At 44.8% G+C, this 20,184-nt stretch overlaps 1 protein-coding gene across 1 annotated transcript in view; it reads right to left on the bottom strand.

Moving 5' to 3' along the window:
• LOC126106800 (uncharacterized) overlaps window positions 1-19,883 on the bottom strand; it is a 119,578-nt gene extending 99,695 nt beyond the window's left edge. Inside the window, exon 1 of the mRNA XM_049913191.1 lies at window positions 19,711-19,883. Coding sequence (XP_049769148.1) covers window positions 19,711-19,861 — 151 coding nt within the window. The 5' untranslated portion in view covers window positions 19,862-19,883. The remainder of the gene's footprint in view (window positions 1-19,710) is intronic.
• Window positions 19,884-20,184: the final 301 nt, after the last annotated feature.

A 20,184-nucleotide genomic window follows, 5' to 3' on the forward strand; every position in this document is an offset into this window, starting at 1 on the left:
CGCGCTATTCGTCCACGAGACTCAGAGGGCCATAGCCACGGGTTCACAGGTAGATGCCGTGTTTCTTGACTTCCGCAAGGCGTTCGATACAGTTCCCCACAGTCGTTTAATGAACAAAGTAAGAGCATATGGACTATCAGACCAATTGTGTGATTGGATTGAGGAGTTCCTAGATAATAGGACGCAGCATGTCATTCTCAATGGAGAGAAGTCTTCCGAAGTAAGAGTGATTTCAGGTTTGCCGCAGAGGAGTGTCATAGGACCGTTGCTATTCACAATATACATAAATGACCTGGTGGATGACATCGGAAGTTCACTGAGGCTTTTTGCAGATGATGCTGTGGTGTATCGAGAGGTTGTAACAATGGAAAATTGTACTGAAATGCAGGAGGATCTGCAGCGAATTGACGCATGGTGCAGGGAATGGCAATTGAATCTCAATGTAGACAAGTGTAATGTGCTGCGAATACACAGAAAGATAGATCCTTTATCATTTAGCTACAAAATAGCAGGTCAGCAACTGGAAGCAGTTAATACCATAAATTATCCGGGAGTACGCATTAGGAGTGATTTAAAATGGAATGATCATATAATGTTGATAGTCGGTAAAGCAGATGCCAGACTGAGATTCATTGGAAGAATCCTAAGGAAATGCAATCAGAAAACAAAGGAAGTAGGTCACAGTACGCTTGTTCGCCCACTGCTTGAATACTGCTCAGCAGTGTGGGATCCGTACCAGATAGGGTTGATAGAAGAGATAGAGAAGATCCAACGGAGAGCAGCGCGCTTCGTTACAGGATCATTTAGTAATCGCGAAAGCGTTACGGAGATGATAGATAAACAAGTGGAAGACTCTGCAGTAGAGACGCTCAGTAGCTCGGTACGGGCTTTTGTCAAAGTTTCGAGAACATACCTTCACCGAAGAGTCAAGCAGTATATTGCTCCCTCCTACGTATATCTCGCGAAGAGACCATGAGGATAAAATCAGAGAGATTAGAGCCCACACAGAGGCATACCGACAATCCTTCTTTCCACGAACAATACGAGACTGGAATAGAAGGGAGAACCGATAGAGATACTCAAGGCACCCTCCGCCACACACCGTCAGGTGGCTTGCGGAGTATGGATGTAGGTGTAGATGTAGACCATATGCCACTGTGGTGGGAAGGCCTGTATGATCGCTTGGTACCACTCTAATGATGGTAACCAAAGTCTTGCTGCATCAGTAAGCTCCCAATTATAAACGTACTGTATGCCGCGAAGTGCATCCTTAATTCAACCAAACAGCTGGAATGTGTAGACGCGCCGAGGAACCCAGCGAGTGCACACCTTTTGAGAAACGCAACTGGCCAGCACTACCAGAGAGACATCGAGTTCAGCTGTGGCACGATACCACCTTACTGGGTGCACCCCTAAGTTCATACGGTACCAATCTACTGGTCGGCGTTGGAGCCAACGTCTTGTCGTATCAGTATCCTGCCCATCATCCGTGTACTGCTTCCTGCTCACTGCATCCTTCATTGGGCCAGACAGATGGAAGTCGGTAGTAGCGAGATCCGGGCTGCGGGGTGGATAAGGCAGAAGAGTCCAGTGAGTTGTTATAAGCTCCTCTCGGGTGTGCAGCCTTGTGTGAGACCTTGCACTGTTGTGGAGGTAGAGAAGTTCGTTTGCATTTCAATTTACTGAGGGTAGCACTTCAGAGTTGATCGTTACACCATATGAGGTAACCGGCAAGATGTGGCGCCATGAAAATATTCTAAGTTCCGAGCCGTAGCTCCTCAGCAACTACGTGGTGCCCGACGTCAGCCGGAGTGAGAGGGACAGCCCCAGTGCGAGGTCCAGACCAACCGTGTGGCTGGGGATTCCGTGTTGACGCTGTGTCGATGAAGGAGATTGTAGGCCAGGAACGCCAAACATGGCGGACTTCGTGAAACCATAATGGCAGACATTTCACAGTTCATGTAGAAATGAATAATAGCTGGAGGAATCATGATACCTTAAAAAGGTACATATACATTACCATTATTTGCACGACGATTCTGGTGGTTTAATTAAATTTTCAATATCTTTATTAGGTTAAAGTTTAGTATCTCATAGTAAATTATATGAGTAACACCCAGCAGCGAATTTTCAAAACCTGAACAGTTCATCCGTTTTTGACGATCGACGTGTCTTTAGAAAGCTATTAGTGTAAACCTAAATTGGTATGAATTACAGGCATGTATCTTTAATAGTAGACGAGTTATTGGAAGTCATTATTGATGGCATCGGGCGATAAGTACTCCACAGCTACACGAAAAAAGCGGTAGCACCATGCTTATAAATGTAGTTATTCGTCTACGTCTTGGTCTACACCCCTGGAAATGGAAAAAAGAACACATTGACACCGGTGTGTCAGACCCACCATACTTGCTCCGGACACTGCGAGAGGGCTGTACAAGCAATGATCACACGCACGGCACAGCGGACACACCAGGAACCGCGGTGTTGGCCGTCGAATGGCGCTAGCTGCGCAGCATTTGTGCACCGCCGCCGTCAGTGTCAGCCAGTTTGCCGTGGCATACGGAGCTCGATCGCAGTCTTTAACACTGGTAGCATGCCGCGACAGCGTGGACGTGAACCGTATGTGCAGTTGACGGACTTTGAGCGAGGGCGTATAGTGGGCATGCGGGAGGCCGGGTGGACGTACCGCTGAATTGCTCAACACGTGGGGCGTGAGGTCTCCACAGTACACCGATGTTGTCGCCAGTGGTCGGCGGAAGGTGCACGTGCCCGTCGACCTGGGACCGGACCGCAGCGACGCACGGATGCACGCCAAGACCGTAGGATCCTACGCAATGCCGTAGGGGACCGCACCGCTACTTCCCAGCAAATTAGGGACACTGTTGCTCCTGGGGTATCGGCGAGGACCATTCGCAACCGTCTCCATGAAGCTGGGCTACGGTCCCGCACACCGTTAGGCCGTCTTCCGCTCACGCCCCAACATCGTGCAGCCCGCCTCCAGTGGTGTCGCGACAGGCGTGAATGGAGGGACGAATGGAGACGTGTCGTCTTCAGCGATGAGAGTCGCTTCTGCCTTGGTGCCAATGATGGTCGTATGCGTGTTTGGCGCCGTGCAGGTGAGCGCCACAATTAGGTCTGCATACGACCGAGGCACACAGGGCCAACACCCGGCATCATGGTGTGGGAAGCGATCTCCTACACTGACCGTACACCACTGGTGATCGTCGAGGGGACACTGAATAGTGCACGGTACATCCAAACCGTCATCGAACCCATCGTTCTACCATTCCTAGACCGGCAAGGGAACTTGCTGTTCCAACAGGACAATGCACGTCCGCATGTATCCCGTGCCACCCAACGTGCTCTAGAAGGTGTAAGTCAACTACCCTGGCCAGCAAGATCTCCGGATCTGTCCCCCATTGAGCATGTTTGGGACTGGATGAAGCGTCGTCTCACGCGGTCTGCACGTCCAGCACGAACGCTGGTCCAACTGAGGCGCCAGGTGGAAATGGCATGGCAAGCCGTTCCACAGGACTACATCCAGCATCTCTACGATCGTCTCCATGGGAGAATAGCAGCCTGCATTGCTGCGAAAGGTGGATATACACTGTACTAGTGCCGACATTGTGCATGCTCTGTTGCCTGTGTCTATGTGCCTGTGGTTCTGTCAGTGTGATCTTGTGATGTATCTGACCCCAGGAATGTGTCAATAAAGTTTCCCCTTCGTGGGACAATGAATTCACGGTGTTCTTATTTCAATTTCCAGGAGTGTGTATCCGGTATGTGCTATTCATGAAGAAATTGGTCAAATATTTACTGTGTTTTAGGAAGCTCTGAGTCATTAGGCTACTGGCCTACTTTTGTTTCTATTCCTTTGATATATGTTTTTTTTAATTTGTTTATGTATTAAATATGTGTGCTAGAGCGCGTTTATGGTCCAGCCGTAGGAATATTTATTTAATTTCAAGTCATTTAAATGTAAATCCAGTATTTCGTATGTGTTTCAATATGTTTGTGAGTGTGCGTTGGCTTGGAGACGTGGCGGGAGCGCTCTAGCCAATCACAGCGCTCGTTACTACAGTAGGCGACTACCGAAGCCAATGGAGAGACTGGATGGAAGTGGGGGAGGTGCATCGGGTGGCACAGGACACAGGGGAGTGCTGGACGGGAAGGCGCGACGGGCAGTCGCAGGAAATGCTTGGAGAGTGTTGAGCAGTTTGTGCGTGGTCGCGGGAGATAGAAATATTTCGTAGTGCCGGCTTGTGCACTTGTGCGACTTCCATGGCTTCTGCAGTGAAGGCGTAGTATGCATTTAGAAGTGAATGTCTCGCGAGGTTATGCTGTTGTTCATAACTAATTACGTGAAGTAGGAATCTATTGTCTCCCTGTTATACAACTTATATTTTATTTAATTGCTGAACCATCGATAACCAATAAGTGTTTTGCAGTAATAAGCGGCATTCTTAAACGTACTTCTGCTTTCGTACTCATCATTTAAAGTCGTTAAAAATAGTATCTGCACATTTTATTTAACTGCAATCTTTCATTTATAAATTTCTATGTTACATTCAAAATTCACAATTGCCGAGTGATAGGAACCTTCGACCATTCGATTCGTGTGTATATTGATATTGTATACTGTAGACTCAGCAGTATTTGGCTTGTAATGCGGCAACTACGTATCCCAGCCCCTAGACAAAGAAACCAGCCAAAACTTTTAATATTTCTATATAATGGTGTTTCAAAAATGACCGGAATATTTGAAACGGCAATAAAAACTAAACGAGCAGCAATAGAAATACACCGTTTGTTGCAATATGCTTGGGACAACAGTACATTTTCAGGCAGACAAACTTTCGAAATTACAGTAGTTACAATTGTCAACAACAGATGGCGCTGTGGTCTGGGAAACTCTGTAGTACGATATTTTCCACATATCCACCATGCGTAGCAATAATATGGCGTAGTCTCTGAATGAAATTACCCGAAACCTTTGACAACGTGTCTGGCGGAATGGCTTCACATGCAGATGAGATGTACTGCTTCAGCTGTTCAATTGCTTCTGGATTCTGGCGGTACACCTGGTCTTTCAAGTGTCCCCACAGAAAGAAGTCACAGGGGTTCATGTCTGGCGAATAGGGAGGCCACTCGACGCCGCCTCCTGTATGTTTCGGATAGCCCAAAGCAATCACACGATCATCGAAATATTCATTCAGGAAATTAAAGACGTCGGCCGTGCGATGTGGCCGGGCACCATCTTGCATAAACCACGAGGTGTTCGCAGTGTCGTCTAAGGCAGTTTGTACCGCCACAAATTCACGAAGAATGTCCAGATAGCGTGATGCAGTAATCGTTTCGGATCTGAAAAATGGGCCAATGATTCCTTTGGAAGAAATGGTGGCCCAGACCAGTACTTTTTGAGGATGCAGGGACGATGGGACTGCAACATGGGGCTTTTCAGTTCCCCATATGCGCCAGTTCTGTTTATTGACGAAGCCGTCCAGGTAAAAATAAGCTTCGTCAGTAAACCAAAAGCTGCCCACATGCATATCGCCGTCATCAATCCTGTGCACTATATCGTTAGCGAATGTCTCTCGTGCAGCAATGGTAGCGGCGCTGAGGGGTTGCCGCGTTTGAATTTTGTACGGATAGAGGTGTAAACTCTGGCGCATGAGACGATACGTGGACGTTGGCGTCATTTGGACCGCAGCTGCAACACGGCGAACGTAAACCCGAGGCCGCTGTCGGATCACCCGCTGCACTAGCTGCGCGTTGCTCTCTGTGGTTGCCGTACACGGTCGCCCTACCTTTCCGGCACGTTCATCCGTCACGTTCCCAGTCCGTTGAAATTTTTCAAACAGCTCCTTTATTGTATCGCTTTTCGGTCCTTTGGTTACATTAAACCTCCGTTGAAAACTTCGTCTTGTTGCAACAACACTGTGTTCTAGGCGGTGGAATTCCAACACCAGAAAAATCCTCTGTTCTAAGGAATAAACCATGTTGTCTACAGCACACTTGCACGTTGTGAACAGCACACGCTTACAGCAGAAAGACGACGTACAGAATGGCGCACCCACAGACTGCGTTGTCTTCTGTATCTTTCACATCACTTGCAGCGCCATCTGTTGTTGAAAATTGTAACTACTGTAATTTCGAAAGTTTGTCCGCCTGAAAATGTACTGTTGTCCCAAGCATATTGCAACAAACGGTGTATTTCTATCGCTGCTCGTTTAGTTTTTATTGCCGTTTCAAATATACCAGTCATTTTTGAAACACCCTGTATATACTAAGATGTTATCTGTTCTTTCGGAACATGTACGAAAGAACAGATACGATCTTAGTAAATATTTAGTTAAGGCTCACCGGCCACTTGACCATCTTCTTCTTCTGTGCGAATGCACAAACAGTGCCCGAACTCTTACGGCAATCGGCAACGCGCCGCGAGTAATGAGTATAATGGGCGGGGGCACTGCGAATGTAGTGCGGGACAATACTTTGAGAATTTGGGTTTCGCGGCAGGCGTGCCAGAGGTAAGTCCCTGCAGTGGCGCTGTCCTCTGTGTCCTCGGTGGCTCAGCTGTCTGGCTTTAGCTGCCGCAGCGGTCGCACGCTCCTCAAGTTTGCTCCGTGAACGCTCAGTGTTTACACCAGTGTTTTCGTGTTTTGTGCTCGTTTATTGACGTTTTGCACGTGACTTAAGCGTTATCAATTGAGCATTTGGTCTTCGTTCGTGTCGTCTTTCTACGTAGTGCCGTTGGGATTTCGGCGTTGTCCGAGATTTCTTCGCTGCAGAGCACCATGGCAAACTCAGTGAGAAAAAACACCGTGATTTTCACCTTCGACAAGTACACTCGTCGAGTACAGCCCTCTGCACTTGAAATACACGACTGGATTACCGAGGTAATTGGCCTTCATTCTGAATCTGTTCATACCATGCAGCTAGACTCTGATGAATACTGCATTTTTGTAAAGTTTAACGATTCCGTGAGTGTAGACCGCTTCCTGGCAAAATTTGGTTATGAAACGGAATTTATACACCGTGATGGTACTAAAAGTACTGTCATACTCCGGAATTCCGAGTCTGTAATTAGGAATGTTAGGGTTTTGAATATTCCCATAGAAGTACACAACTCGAAAATTAAAGATGTCCTTTCAAAGTATGGGGTTGTCAGGCAAATAGTCAACGAAAGGTGGGCTTCGCATTTCATGCTGCAGTGCTTTAACGGCATTCGCTCCGTGGAGATGGAAGTGAAGGCAAACATTCCCTCCCACATCTTTGTTGACGGGCACAAGGCGCATGTTATGTACTCAGGGCAAACCCCTACATGTCACGTATGTAACGAGTCTGGTCACCTCCGTCAGGACTGCCCTCGCCGTGTTTTTGTGCTAACAAATAACCTTACGCAACGCCAGAAAGTAACACTCAACGATTTGTTGCCAGCCAGTAATACAACAGAGCCGGCAGCTGTCGAGGATCCTGTTACTACCTCTGAAAATGTTGCACTTAATGTTAATGACTTTCCGTCTTTAAAACCTGCATTAACTGCTTAAATTCCTTTCCGTGACAGAGAGATTCCCACTAAAAAGCGTCCCCTAGAGGACACTGAAAAAAAATGTTGATGAGGACTCTTCCTGTGAAACACCCGTTGCCAGGAGGCCGAAGCCCAGTCCTGAAGATCTGTTGCAAGTGGAAAAAGGAGATGGAATGACGGTCGATGTGGCTCCCACTTCCGCACAAGGACGTATACCGCCACGAACAGATAGTGACGCAGCTGGTAGTGACCTTTCACGGAAATGTGACCCTGAGCCTGAGGTCACAGCTGCAATAACCGCATCAAGTGCACAGCCCATACAGTGCGAACAGTACGAGGAAGTACCAAGTAAACAATCTGCTGACTCCGAAGCGCAACGCCGCACCGAAGGAAGAAATAAACAAGCATCACCGCCTCGCCAGCAAGACAACACAACAGACACCTCGCCGGAACCAAATATCGACGACTCGCAAGCCACGGCCGTTGCGCCAGACGGCCACCGCCGGCGGTTGCGACCGAAACCGGGTGTTGCTGCCACGCGTCATCAAGCGAAAGCCACACCAGAGAAGAAAGACATCAAGAAAAAGAACATTAAATATGAAGTCATCAGGGCCTACACTGAAGAGGAGAAAGAGAAGGGCCACAGTGACTTATAACAATGCATTGTCACGATTTCAGGATACTTTTCTTCTCATTCACTTTGTTTAAAAGCAGTGAAAATTCATCTAGGAAGTTAGTACATGTAATGGGCACACAGCTTGTAAAGATCGTGCCTTGTAGGGAAGCACGTTGCTGCTATAATCATACCGATCCTCATCCCAAATAGCTTCTTCTGGTATGTCTGTGATGCAAGCTTATAGCATTACTACTATTAACATTAATAAAATACAGTCACCCTTGAAATTGGCAGCACTAAAAGAATTCTTGTACCAGTCTGGGACAGATATCGCGTTGCTACAAGAAGTTGTGATAACGGAATTTCGGATCCCAGGCTTTTTTGAAATTGTTAATGTTTCTACGGAAGCCAATATCAGTACAGCCATTCTTATAAGGGAAGGCATTCCGGTGACTGAAATCGAACGAATAGAATCAGGAAGAGCCATAGGCGTACAAATTTTCGATGTGACAGTGCTTAACCTTTACGCCCCATCAGGAAATTCCCACAAATTGGATCGTGCGAAGTTTTTTCAAGATGAACTGATTTATTTATTGAGGAAAAATCCGTGTTCTCTTATACTAGGCGGAGATTTTAACCGTGTTTTAAACCAGAAAGATCAACAACCCAACTTCAACTACTCGCCACAGTTAAAAAAGTTTGTAAGTGATCTACACCTTAAGGATGTGTGGGAACTTCAGCTCCCGACGTCAGTCGGGTTCACATATATAACCAGCCACTCCCGCAGCAGACTAGATAGAATTGACGTGTCACCAAATTTGCAAAATTATTTGTTAAACGTTGAAACTATTCCCGTGTATTTTAGCGATCACAGTACACTTTTAACTTGAATTAAGTGTACAGCCAACCCGTCGATTCAGAGGCCAATGGAATTTAAATATCTCTGTTTTAACTGACGGAGAACTGGAACGGGAAATAAGAGTAGCGTGGATTATGTGCCTCCGCACAGTAGACAAGCACCCAACAGTCATTGACTGGTGGACTAGGAGGGCTAAACCAAGGCTGTGGAAAGTTGTCATGCAGTATAGTGCAGCGACGCACAGGGAGTTGAGGAATACAATGGAGTTTTTATTATCAAGTTTTAAGAGACTTATATCGATAGGCCCATGATGACGTAATTCGTCTGAATGATATCAAAAAAATAAAAGCCAAGTTATTAAGCATTAAACGGAAACAGATGGAGGGACTCAAAATTAAATCGAAAGCCACATCAGTCGTAGCAGATGGAACAGCTTCTCTGTATCACTTGGTGCGGCATGCTAAAAACAGACGTCAAACTTTAATTGATGAAGTCCAGACGCATACTGATACGAGGCTCACATGCCAGAAAGAAATACTGGACGAAGTCCACAGGTACTATGAAACCCTATATGCCCCTACCACAGTGGAAGATGCAGCTCTCGAGGACTTTCTCACTATTTTAGGTCCACAGTTGTCGGGAACAGACAACGCTGACATCCTGTCACCTATTACTAAAGATGAAGTGCATGAGGTAGTGCGTAACTCACCTCTCAAAAAATCTCCGGGACTTGATGGCCTCCCTGTGGAGTTTTATGCCCGCTACTGGTCTATAATTGGGGACAAGATCACTTCCATGGGAAATGAGGTCCTGAACGGAAAACCGGTCCCTGCAGAGTTTAAGAAAGTAAAATAGTACTGATTCCTAAGAGTAAAGGCAAAACCAAGTTAAACAATTTTCGGCCTCTTTCGCTACTAAATTCTGATTACAAAATAATTTCGCGTATTATCAACAAAAGACTCTCTGCCTTTTCAAACAAAATATTGAGTCATCATCAATCTTGTTCTCCGACCAGAACGATATTCGAAAGTCTATCTGCATACAGAGACGTCATTGCAATTACCTCAGTGACAAGTATAAAATGTGCTTTAATCTTTATAGATTTCAATAAAGCGTTTGACCGCGTTAGTCATAGATACCTCTTTGCGACGCTGTCAAGAATGGCTTTCCACCCCCAGATTTTGAACATGCTAAGGAATATTGCAACAGGTATAAATGCGAAAATAGCAATCAATGGCCAAACATCTAAACCCATACAGATAAGGCGAGGAGTTCCACAGGGCAGCCCCTTATCTATGTTTTTATTTTCCGTATCTTTAGAGCCCTTCCTCCGCACTGTCCGCGCAGGATTAACAGGTATAATATTGATTGTTGAGAAAACTGTCATTCGAGTTAATGCTGATGACGTGGGCGTTGTAATAAGGAATAAGGAGGAGACAGTTACACTGGAAAGAGAAATCCAAAGGTATTGTCTAGCGTCGGGAGCGACAGCAAATGAAAACAAAAGTCAAATATTGAATCTACGGGGCCTAGATCACCTTCGACTGGCATGGGCAAAACAAGACAACAAACATAAAACTTTGGGAATAATCTTAATGGCATGTCCGATGAGGATGGCTGCTTTTAACTGGACGGAAACTAGGAGGAAAGTTCATGGTGCTGTAATGGAGAACATCCATCGAACTATGGACCTGGTGCAAAAAGTCAGATTCATCAACTCCTGCGTTTTGTCTAAAGCGTATTTCACTGCGCAGGTATTTCCAATCCCTAAACTAGTAGCGAAAGGGATCATGTCCCCTGTTACCAATTATTTATGGCGAGGAGACATATTCAGGGTTGGTGCGACTACCGTTATACTGGATGTCAGAAACGGGGGCCTCGGTTTGGTGGATATTCGCAATAAAGCATCTGCTCTGTTCCTCAAACGGACTTTCCATATACTCAGAGAACTTCCACAATGTATAACCGCAAAGCTCTTTGAGGCTGTGACACCCCATAGCCTGCAAGCACCGATTGATGTGCTAAGGATTAATGCCCGTCTGCAGTATTTGAGGAACTTTTTCCTCGAAGCAAGTTATCTTTGTGACGAAATCAGAAGCAACACACGTATCACAGCGCGCGACATCATACTTGAAAGGAAGTTAAATGAGGGTAGAAACAAAATTGAAACGAAATTCCCAAATAGTGACTGGAAAGCTGTATGGCGGAACATCAACTATGCCGGGCTATCTACAGACGCTATTTCCGCATGGTACAAAACAGTTAATAATGTCATCAGCACCAACGAGAGACTATATGGGATCGGTTTAAACGAGACACACCTTTGTGGAAAATGCAATCTGGTGGCTACACTCAGCCACAGATTCACCTGTGGCGGCAATGTGCATAACTGGAATTGGATCAGACAACAAAGCGCCTTTCTCACCAGATCCTCTACGGAATATACATATAACGCCATCGCTCCTCCTGAGACCAGGCATGACATACTTTCCGAAATTAAAAATCAACACCATTAGCTGATTACTGGGAAAATACATGTTAGTTATGTCATCCACAAACTTGGGTCGGACAACGAGATAGAATTCCGCGTTTACATGAAGTGTGAATATGCAAAAATCAGCCCGTATCGCAACCACAAGAAGCACTACGGCAACATGCTCAAGATCGTTTTTGAAAGAATGGGTGTTGGTTAAACATGTGGAACCACTACAACACCTTGAACGAGAACGAACAGAAGAAAATTAAAAGTCATTTGGTTTCTTATTATTATTTACTATTACCTTGCTTCCAGAACATTTTTTTTTTCTTTTTTCAAGACATTTTATCAAAATTTCTCGTGTTCGACTTCCAACGTATTTGTGTGAATCGAGAAGAATTGTTAAGTTTTTATCAGTGTTCAGTTTCTACTCAGAGAAGAGGTTTCTTCGTCTTTCTTACATCGGAGAATGGGAATATTGTGTTAAGATTTCTGCACACTTAGTGCTATGACCCAACAGGGAACATGAAAAAGGGGTGGGAGGGGTTTGTGCCTCGACGCACTGGCAGTGCCGTGAAGAGACCCCACTGCTAGTGCGGCGTGTACCACGCCATGACCATCCTAAAAATAAAAAAAAATATAAAAAATAAAAAGAAAAAGAAAATAAAAGTGGTTAATAAAAATTGGATTGCTGGAAAAAAGATGGATATAAAAAAGTGGATAGAGAAAAAAACAAAAAAATGGAAAAAAGTGGTTAAAGAAATGTGGTTACAGAAAAAAAAGATGGATAGAGCATCTGCCATGTAAGCAGGAGATCCCGGGTTCGAGTCCCGGTCGGGGTACACATTTTCATCTGTCCCCGTTGACGGTTGTCAACGTCTGTAAGCAGCTCAGGGTGTTCATTTAGTTGTAATTTTAATATTTCAACTCTAAGCTGAAGGCCACCATTAATTTCTTTGAAAGCCCGCAACCATGAGAGAGAGTATCAAAGAGAATAACTCCTTCAGAGGCCCAGAACACCATGATTCTATTGTCTGTGGCTGCGGTTTTAAGCTATTTGTACGGAGGAGATGTGATATGACGCCACACCATGGCTTGCAGTTCCGTTTCCGGTGCGAAGTGATGAACCTACATTTTATCGCCCGTGACGATGTTCGATAAGAAATGGTACTATCAGCCTCGTAGCAAGCAAACGGTTCCGCACAGACGGTCCTTGGTTGATCTTTATGGTCTTCTCTTAAGTGGAGATGATCCCAGTGGGCACACACATCTGTGTACCCCGACGGGTAGGTGAGTGTGCCAGCAATAAGAAAAGAAACGGACAGTTGAGCAGCGAGGTGCGTGTGACGCGTCGATCACTTCGAGTGAGAGTGTCCGCACGTTCCAGCACTGCGGGCGGGCCGCACACGGTGGATCGGACAGATTCGCACGACATCTTTGCGATGGTGACAGACACCTACGAATTTTTAACATGTTTCAGCCCAGTCAGCAACTGTGACAAATTAATATTTCAAAAATCCGCCTCAGTTGCGAAATGTTACTGGTCTTTACCCAGGTTTCGGCTAGAGTAATCTAGCCTTCTTCAGAAGCATAAAATAAACTAATACATGCCAGAATAAGACACGGTCAAACATAAAAAGCTTAAGTACCGTGATACCAGGTCAACCTACGTTACTTAGCTGAGGAACAGCCCCTTCGTAGAAAGCAGTCGATTAGCTGTGGACGCTACGTTGAAACTGACTGTGGCATGTGGATATGTGCCGAGCAAGATGGCGGATCACTGAAAGTCAAAGGTGCCTGCCATTGGCTGTCTTTATGTTATGTACTGGGAAATTACCTATAACCTTAAACCATAAACCACACCAGTGGCAAGACGCAATCAATACCTTCACTGCGCGATAACAACGACCAAGTCACTGATAACAGTGCCACTAAAGCAGAGTTATTAAAAACGGTTTCCCGAAACTCCTTCACCGAAGAAGACGAACTAAATATTCCTGAATTCCAATCAAGAACAACTGCCAAGATGAGGAGCATAGAATTAGACATGCTCGGTGTAACAAAGCAGCTTAAATCAGTTAATAAAGAAAAGGCCTTCGGTCCAGATTGTATACCAGTCAGGTTCCTCTCAGAGTAAGCTCGTATAATAGCTCCGTATTTAGCAATTATATACAGCCGCTCGCTCACAGAAAGGTCCGTACCTAAAGACTGAAAAGTTGCTCAAGTCACACCAATACCCAAAAAGGGAAGGGGGAGTAATAAACTGAATTACAGGCCCATATCAGTAATGTCGATTTGCAGTAGCGTTTTGGAATGTATACTGTATTTGAACATCATAAAGTACATCGAAGAAAACGATTTATGGACGCATAGTCAGCACTGATTTAGAAAATACCATTCTTGCGAAACACAACTAGCTCTTTATAATCATGAACTAATGGGTGCTATCGACACGGGCTATCAAATTGATTCCACATTGTTAGATTTCCAAAAGGTTTTCGACACTGTTCCTCACAAGCGCCTTGTAACGCAACTATCTATGGAATATCGCCTCAGTTGTGCGACTGTCAGAAAGGTCACAGTTCGTAGTCATAGAAGGAAAGTCAACGAGTAAAACAGAAGTGATATCCGGCGTTCCCCAAGGGAAGTGTTACAGGCGATCTGTTGTTCCTGATCTCTATTAACGACATCGGAGACAATCTGAGTAGACGTCTTAGATTGTTTCCCGATGATGCTGTCATTTACCGTCATGTAAAGTCATCAGATGATCAAAATAACTTGCAAAATGATTTAGATAAAATATTCGTATGGCGCGAAAAGTGGCAATTCACCCTGAATAAAGAAAAGTGTGAAGTTATTCACATGAGTACTAGAACAAATCAGCTAAATTTCGATTACGGGATAAGTCACACAAATCTGAACGCTGTAAATTCAGCTAAATACTTTGGGATTACAATTACAAATACCTAAATTGGAATGATCACATAGATAATATTATGGGTAGAGCAAACCAAAGACTGCGATTCATTGGCAGAACACTTAGAAGGTGCAACAGGTCTACTAAAGAGACTGCTTACACCACGCTTGTCCGCCCTATTCTGGAGTACTGCTGTGCGGTGTGGGACCGGCATCAGGTGGGACTGACTGATGACATCGAAAAAGTACAAAGAAGTGCAGCTCGTTTTGTATTATCGTGAAATAGGGGAGATAGTGCCATAGACATGATACGTGATTTGGAGTGGCAATCATTAAAACTAAGGTGTTCTTCGCTGCGACGTGATCTTCTCATATTTGAATCACCAGTTTTCTTCTCCGATTGCGAAAACATTCTGTTGCCACCCACCTGCATAGGGAGAAATGATCAACACGATAAAATACGAGAAATAAGGGCTCGCACAGAAAAAATTTTAGTGCTCGTTTTTCCCGCGTGCCGTTGGAGAGTGGAACGGTAGAGAGACAGCTTGAAGGTGGTTCACTGAACCCTCTGGCAGACACTTTATTGTCAATAGCGCAGTAATCACGTAGAAATAGATGTATATGTAGAAATTTGTGAGGGAACAAGGCACTAAGTAGATAGAATCCCGATGAGCGTTAACAGTAAACCGAGACCTTATTAACTAATACGAAATTTACTTAGACGTTACGTTCAGCTTGTTAGATTAAAAACCACATATGATCACCTCTATGTTTGTATGGTTCCGCACGATCTCAAGCTGGGGATGAACAAGATTATATGTCTGTAACGCGAGAACTTCTCAAGGTTAGGAGAAGGTGCAAATAAAATAATTTCCATTATACATGGAGTAATACGTCACTTTGTTAATGCGAAATTTGACTAAGGTTGTTATATTATGGCACTACATTACTACGCATTTATGGCTGACTGGGTGGGTAAAGCTTAGGGCATCATTTATGGCTTTATACACAGGTGGTCAACGTTGTGTTTAGGAAATCTGTAATAACTTAACTATAAATATAATATGTACGACCGTCCACTGTATTTAGTCACAAGGGTGACGTGGAACAAAACTCTTAAGGGAAAAGATTGATTATTAGTTAGAAGTGGGTTCAAGACCCTATGTATTCAAATAGGTTGTGCCACGCTAATTGTCGAAATACACACTCTAGTGTATCAGATATTACCTACTTAGGATGTTGCCTACAAGGCTATTAACTATTTAGGATGAGGATTATTGTGAGCGTCCTGGAATTCTCACATAGACTACCAAGAAATAAAGACCTAATATTTAAAGTAGGGTGTGTCAGAATGAGCTTTTCACTCTGCAGCGCAGTGTGCGCTGATATGAAACTTCCTGGCAGATTAAAACTGTGTGCCGGGCCGAGACTCGAACTCGGGACCTCTGCCTTTCGCGGACAAGTGTTCTACCAACTGAGCTACCCAAGCTCGCCTCACGCACCCTCTTCACAGCTTCACTTCTGCCAGTACCTCGTCTCCTACCTTCCAAACTTTACAGAAGCTCTCCTGCGCAGGAGAGCACTTGTCCGCGAAAGGCCAAGGTCCCGAGTTCGAGTCTCGGTCCGGCACACAGTTTTAATCTGCCAGGAAGTTTCATAGGGTGTGTCAGGACGTACAACGCAACTGCCAACACACTTATGTACTATTGACCGATAAAGGTCAAGCTAATACTATGAACATAAGCTGTATTCTTCTCTATTGAACGGAAACATAAATTACGGATATGGTCTAATAGCGAGCAAAGTGTAAATGTCTCACGTATGTTAATAGCATAAATCAGAACCTAGCATTAAAAGTAGGGTGTGACTGGGCCCACAACGGCCCCATCATCACGCTTACGTGCTGTTGACCGACATAGGTCAAGCATTTACAGAATATTGTCTGCAAACTAACCTTTGATAGGAATAATATCTCAAAGGTTACACTGTACACAGCGTGACTAAGCGGGCAACGCTATAGTTCTCATAAAAAAGATTCTTTAGAGCAACAAGGTGAAAGTTATCTGCCTAGGGAAGAATCTTTAAACTGTATTCCATAAATATTAAAGTTAGCCTTAATTGGCGTCAAGATCTCATGAAATAGCATCGGCCAGCTTGAATTAAAGGCGGGCATAAGTTTTAATGCCTATGGGTAGAAAGAAAAGGCAATGTGTGCCAGCCCCGTAGGTATGTTTGTCTACCATATTGTCAGTTATGTTCGAACGAGAACTATATATACCGTAAGGAATATTAATTAAACCATAGTATTGAACGTCACTAAATGTCGTGGTGAATTTCTAAGTCTTAAGCGTCGAAGTATCAGGAATGGATATCCAGTGACAAGGCACGAAAGTTAGTGTGATACTTTAGCTACGTGCCTTTCTTAACTGTTACTCGTAAACTAATCATACACTGAATGGGATAACGCTGACCATCTGTATTGCAAAAGTCATCTATATACAAGTTGCATATGGTGATTTGGAAACTTAACTTGTATGTAACAGGACTAAGTATGACAGTACACTACTGGCCATTAAAATTGCTACACCAGGAAGAAATGCAGTTGATAAACGGGTATTCATTGGACTAATATACAGGGTGATTCAAAAAGAATACCACAACTTTAGGAATTTAAAACTCTGCAACGACAAAAGGCAGAGCTAAGCACTATGTCGGCGAATTAAGGGAGCTATAAAGTTTCATTTAGTTGTATATTTGTTCGCTTGAGGCGCTGTTGACTAGGCGTCAGCGTCAGTTGATGCTAAGATGGCGACCGCTCAACAGAAAGCTTTTTGCGTTATTGAGTACGGCAGAAGTGAATCGACGAGAATCCGCCGGAAACAACTCAGTATGAACGTGACTCGCCTAAGGTGAACTTTTTCTGTGCCATTTCAGCCAATAAAGTTTTTGGTCCCTTTTTCTTCGAAGGTGCTACTGTAACTGGACTACAGTATCTGGAGATGTTAGAGAGTTGGCTGTTCCCTCAGCTCGAACAAGAAGCACAACAACTCATATTTCAGCAGGATGGAGCGCCACCACATTGGCACTTATCTGTCCGTAACTACCTGAACGTCAACTACCCGAGGCGATGGATCGGCCGCCAGGCAGCCCGTGACAGAGCACTTCATCACTGGCCTCCAAGAAGCCCTGATCTTACCCCCTGCGATTTTTTCTTATGGGGGTATGTTAAGGATATGGTCTTTCGGCCACCTCTCCCAGCCACCATTGATGATTTGAAACGAGAAATAACAGCAGCTATCCAAACTGTTACGTCTGATATGCTACAGAGGGTGTGGAACGAGTTGGAGTATCGGGTTGATATTGCTCGAGTGTCTGGAGGGGGCCATATTGAACATCTCTGAACTTGTTTTTGAGTGAAAAAAACTTTTTTAAATACTCTTTGTAATGATGTATAACAGAAGGTTATATTATGTTTCTTTCATTAAATACACATTTTTAAAGTTGTGGTATTCTTTTTGAATCACCCTGTATTATACTAGAACTGACATGTGATTACATTTTCACGAAATTTGGGTGCATAGATTCTGAGATATCAGTACCCAGAACAACCACCTCTGGCCATAATAACGGCCTTGCTACGCCTAGGCATTGAGTCAAACAGAGATTGGATGCCGTGTACACGTACAGCTGCCCATGCAGCTTCAACACGATACCACAGTTCATCAAGAGTACTGACTGGCGTATTATGACGAGCCAGTTGCACGGCCACCAATGACCAGACGTTTTCAATTGGTGAGATATCTGGAGAATGTGCTGCCCAGGGCAACAGTCGAACATTTTCTGTATCCAGAAAGGCCCGTACAGGACCTGCAACATGCGGTCGTGCATTGTCCTGCTGAAATGTAGGGTTTCGCAAGGATCGAATGAAGGGTAGAGCCACGGGTCGTAACACATCTGAAATGTAACATCCACTGTCCAAATTGTCGTCAATGCGCACAAGAGGTGACCGAGACGTGTAACCAATGGCACCCCATACCATCACGTTGGATGATACGCCAGTATGGCGATGACGAACACACGCTCCCAATGTGCATTCACCGCGATGTCGCCAAACACGGGTGCGACCATCATGATGCTGTAAACAGAACCTGGATTCATCCGAAAAAATGACGTTTTGCCATTCGTGCACCCAGGTTCGTCGTTGAGTACACCATCGCAGGCCCTCCTGTCTGTGATGCAGCGCCAAGTGTAACCGCAGCCATGGTGTTCGAGCTGATAGTCCATGCTGCTGCAAACGTCGTCGAACTGTTCGTGCAGATGGTTGTTGTCTTGCAAACGTCCCCGTCTGTTGACTCAGGGATGGAGACGTGACTGCACGATCCGTTACAGCCATGCGGCGTTCCGTATTACCCTCCTGAACCCACCGATTCCATGTTCTGTTAACAGTCATTAGATCTCGAACAAAGCGAGCAGCAATGTCGCGATATAATAAAACCGCAATCACGATAGTCTACAATCCAACCTTACACGAGGCATCACTACAACGTTTCACCAGGCAACGCCGATCAACTGCTGTTTGTGTATGAGAAATCAGTTGGAAACTTTCCTGATGTCAGCACGTTGTAAGTGTAGCCACCGGCGCCAGCCTGGTGTGAATGCTCTGTAAAGCTAATCATTTGCATATCACGGTATCTTCTTCCTGTCGGTTAAATTTCGCGTCTGTAACACGTCAGCTTCGTGGTGTAGCAATTTTAATGTCCAGTAGTGTAGCATCACAAGCTAGTATATTATGTGTAGGACTATGAGGTCAAAGTTATGGTACCAAAAGGTCTTTAACAAAATCAAAGTAATAGCTTATACATACTGGGCAAATAAGAGTGCATTCATAGGATGTAAGTACGCGGTGACCAAAAGAGAATAAGGTGGTCGATGTTGACATAAAATGAATTACGTTGGACGAAACAATGGTTGGAAACTATCGAAAAAGTATTATGCATCCTACCAATCACATTCCACAACCTCTGTCTAACACGCACTCTCACACATTTCGAAAACGTCTTGGGCTCAATGAAGAGGTGTAGACTGATTATTTTCAGCCTTCCAAACCGCACTTCGTACCATGTGGTCACACGCGAAAGGCTGGACAAAGTCGATTGATGTGTAGTGAGTGTCACAGTCATTTGCTGTCAGACTGTGAATGTTTTATCTTGTTTGATAACGATATATGCAAGCAAAGCCTACTCTCAGTACTTCAAAACTGGACGGTGATTAAAGTAGTGTGAATCAGTGCTATACGAGAAAGTACTCACTGAAATCGCTACAGTAGGCGTTATATATCCAGTCTGCACCGTAGCCCTCGAAGTTGTATTTGGAGATCTTATCGCAGACACAGTCGAGCACCGTAGTGCCGTTCGCCGCCAGCAGAGCCAGCAGCGGAGCAGCTACCCCCAGTGGATGCATTGCCAGCTGTTGTTGAGACCGAGAGGGAGTCACACGCAGCGAGCCTCGCAGGCACCGCGGGCCCACTATAAGGATTCTCGTAGCGGAAGTCTTTCCGCAGGATGGGAAAACCACAGGAAGGACGACGACTTCCGTGCTTATTGTTTTTTCCTGTCACAGTAACAACCTGCAAGCACACAGTCGTTACAGAAAAATATTCCTTCGTTTTACGCGTACATCTGCCACACGTTTTTAAGACGACAGAGAAAGTCACCAAGGGATAAACGGGTGATACCCAGAAGTGAAGGTTTAGTTTCAGACATAAGGATTGCGAGGCTTGACCT

This window comes from Schistocerca cancellata, chromosome 10 (assembly GCF_023864275.1).
Source record: "Schistocerca cancellata isolate TAMUIC-IGC-003103 chromosome 10, iqSchCanc2.1, whole genome shotgun sequence".
NCBI lineage: Eukaryota > Metazoa > Arthropoda > Insecta > Orthoptera > Acrididae > Schistocerca > Schistocerca cancellata.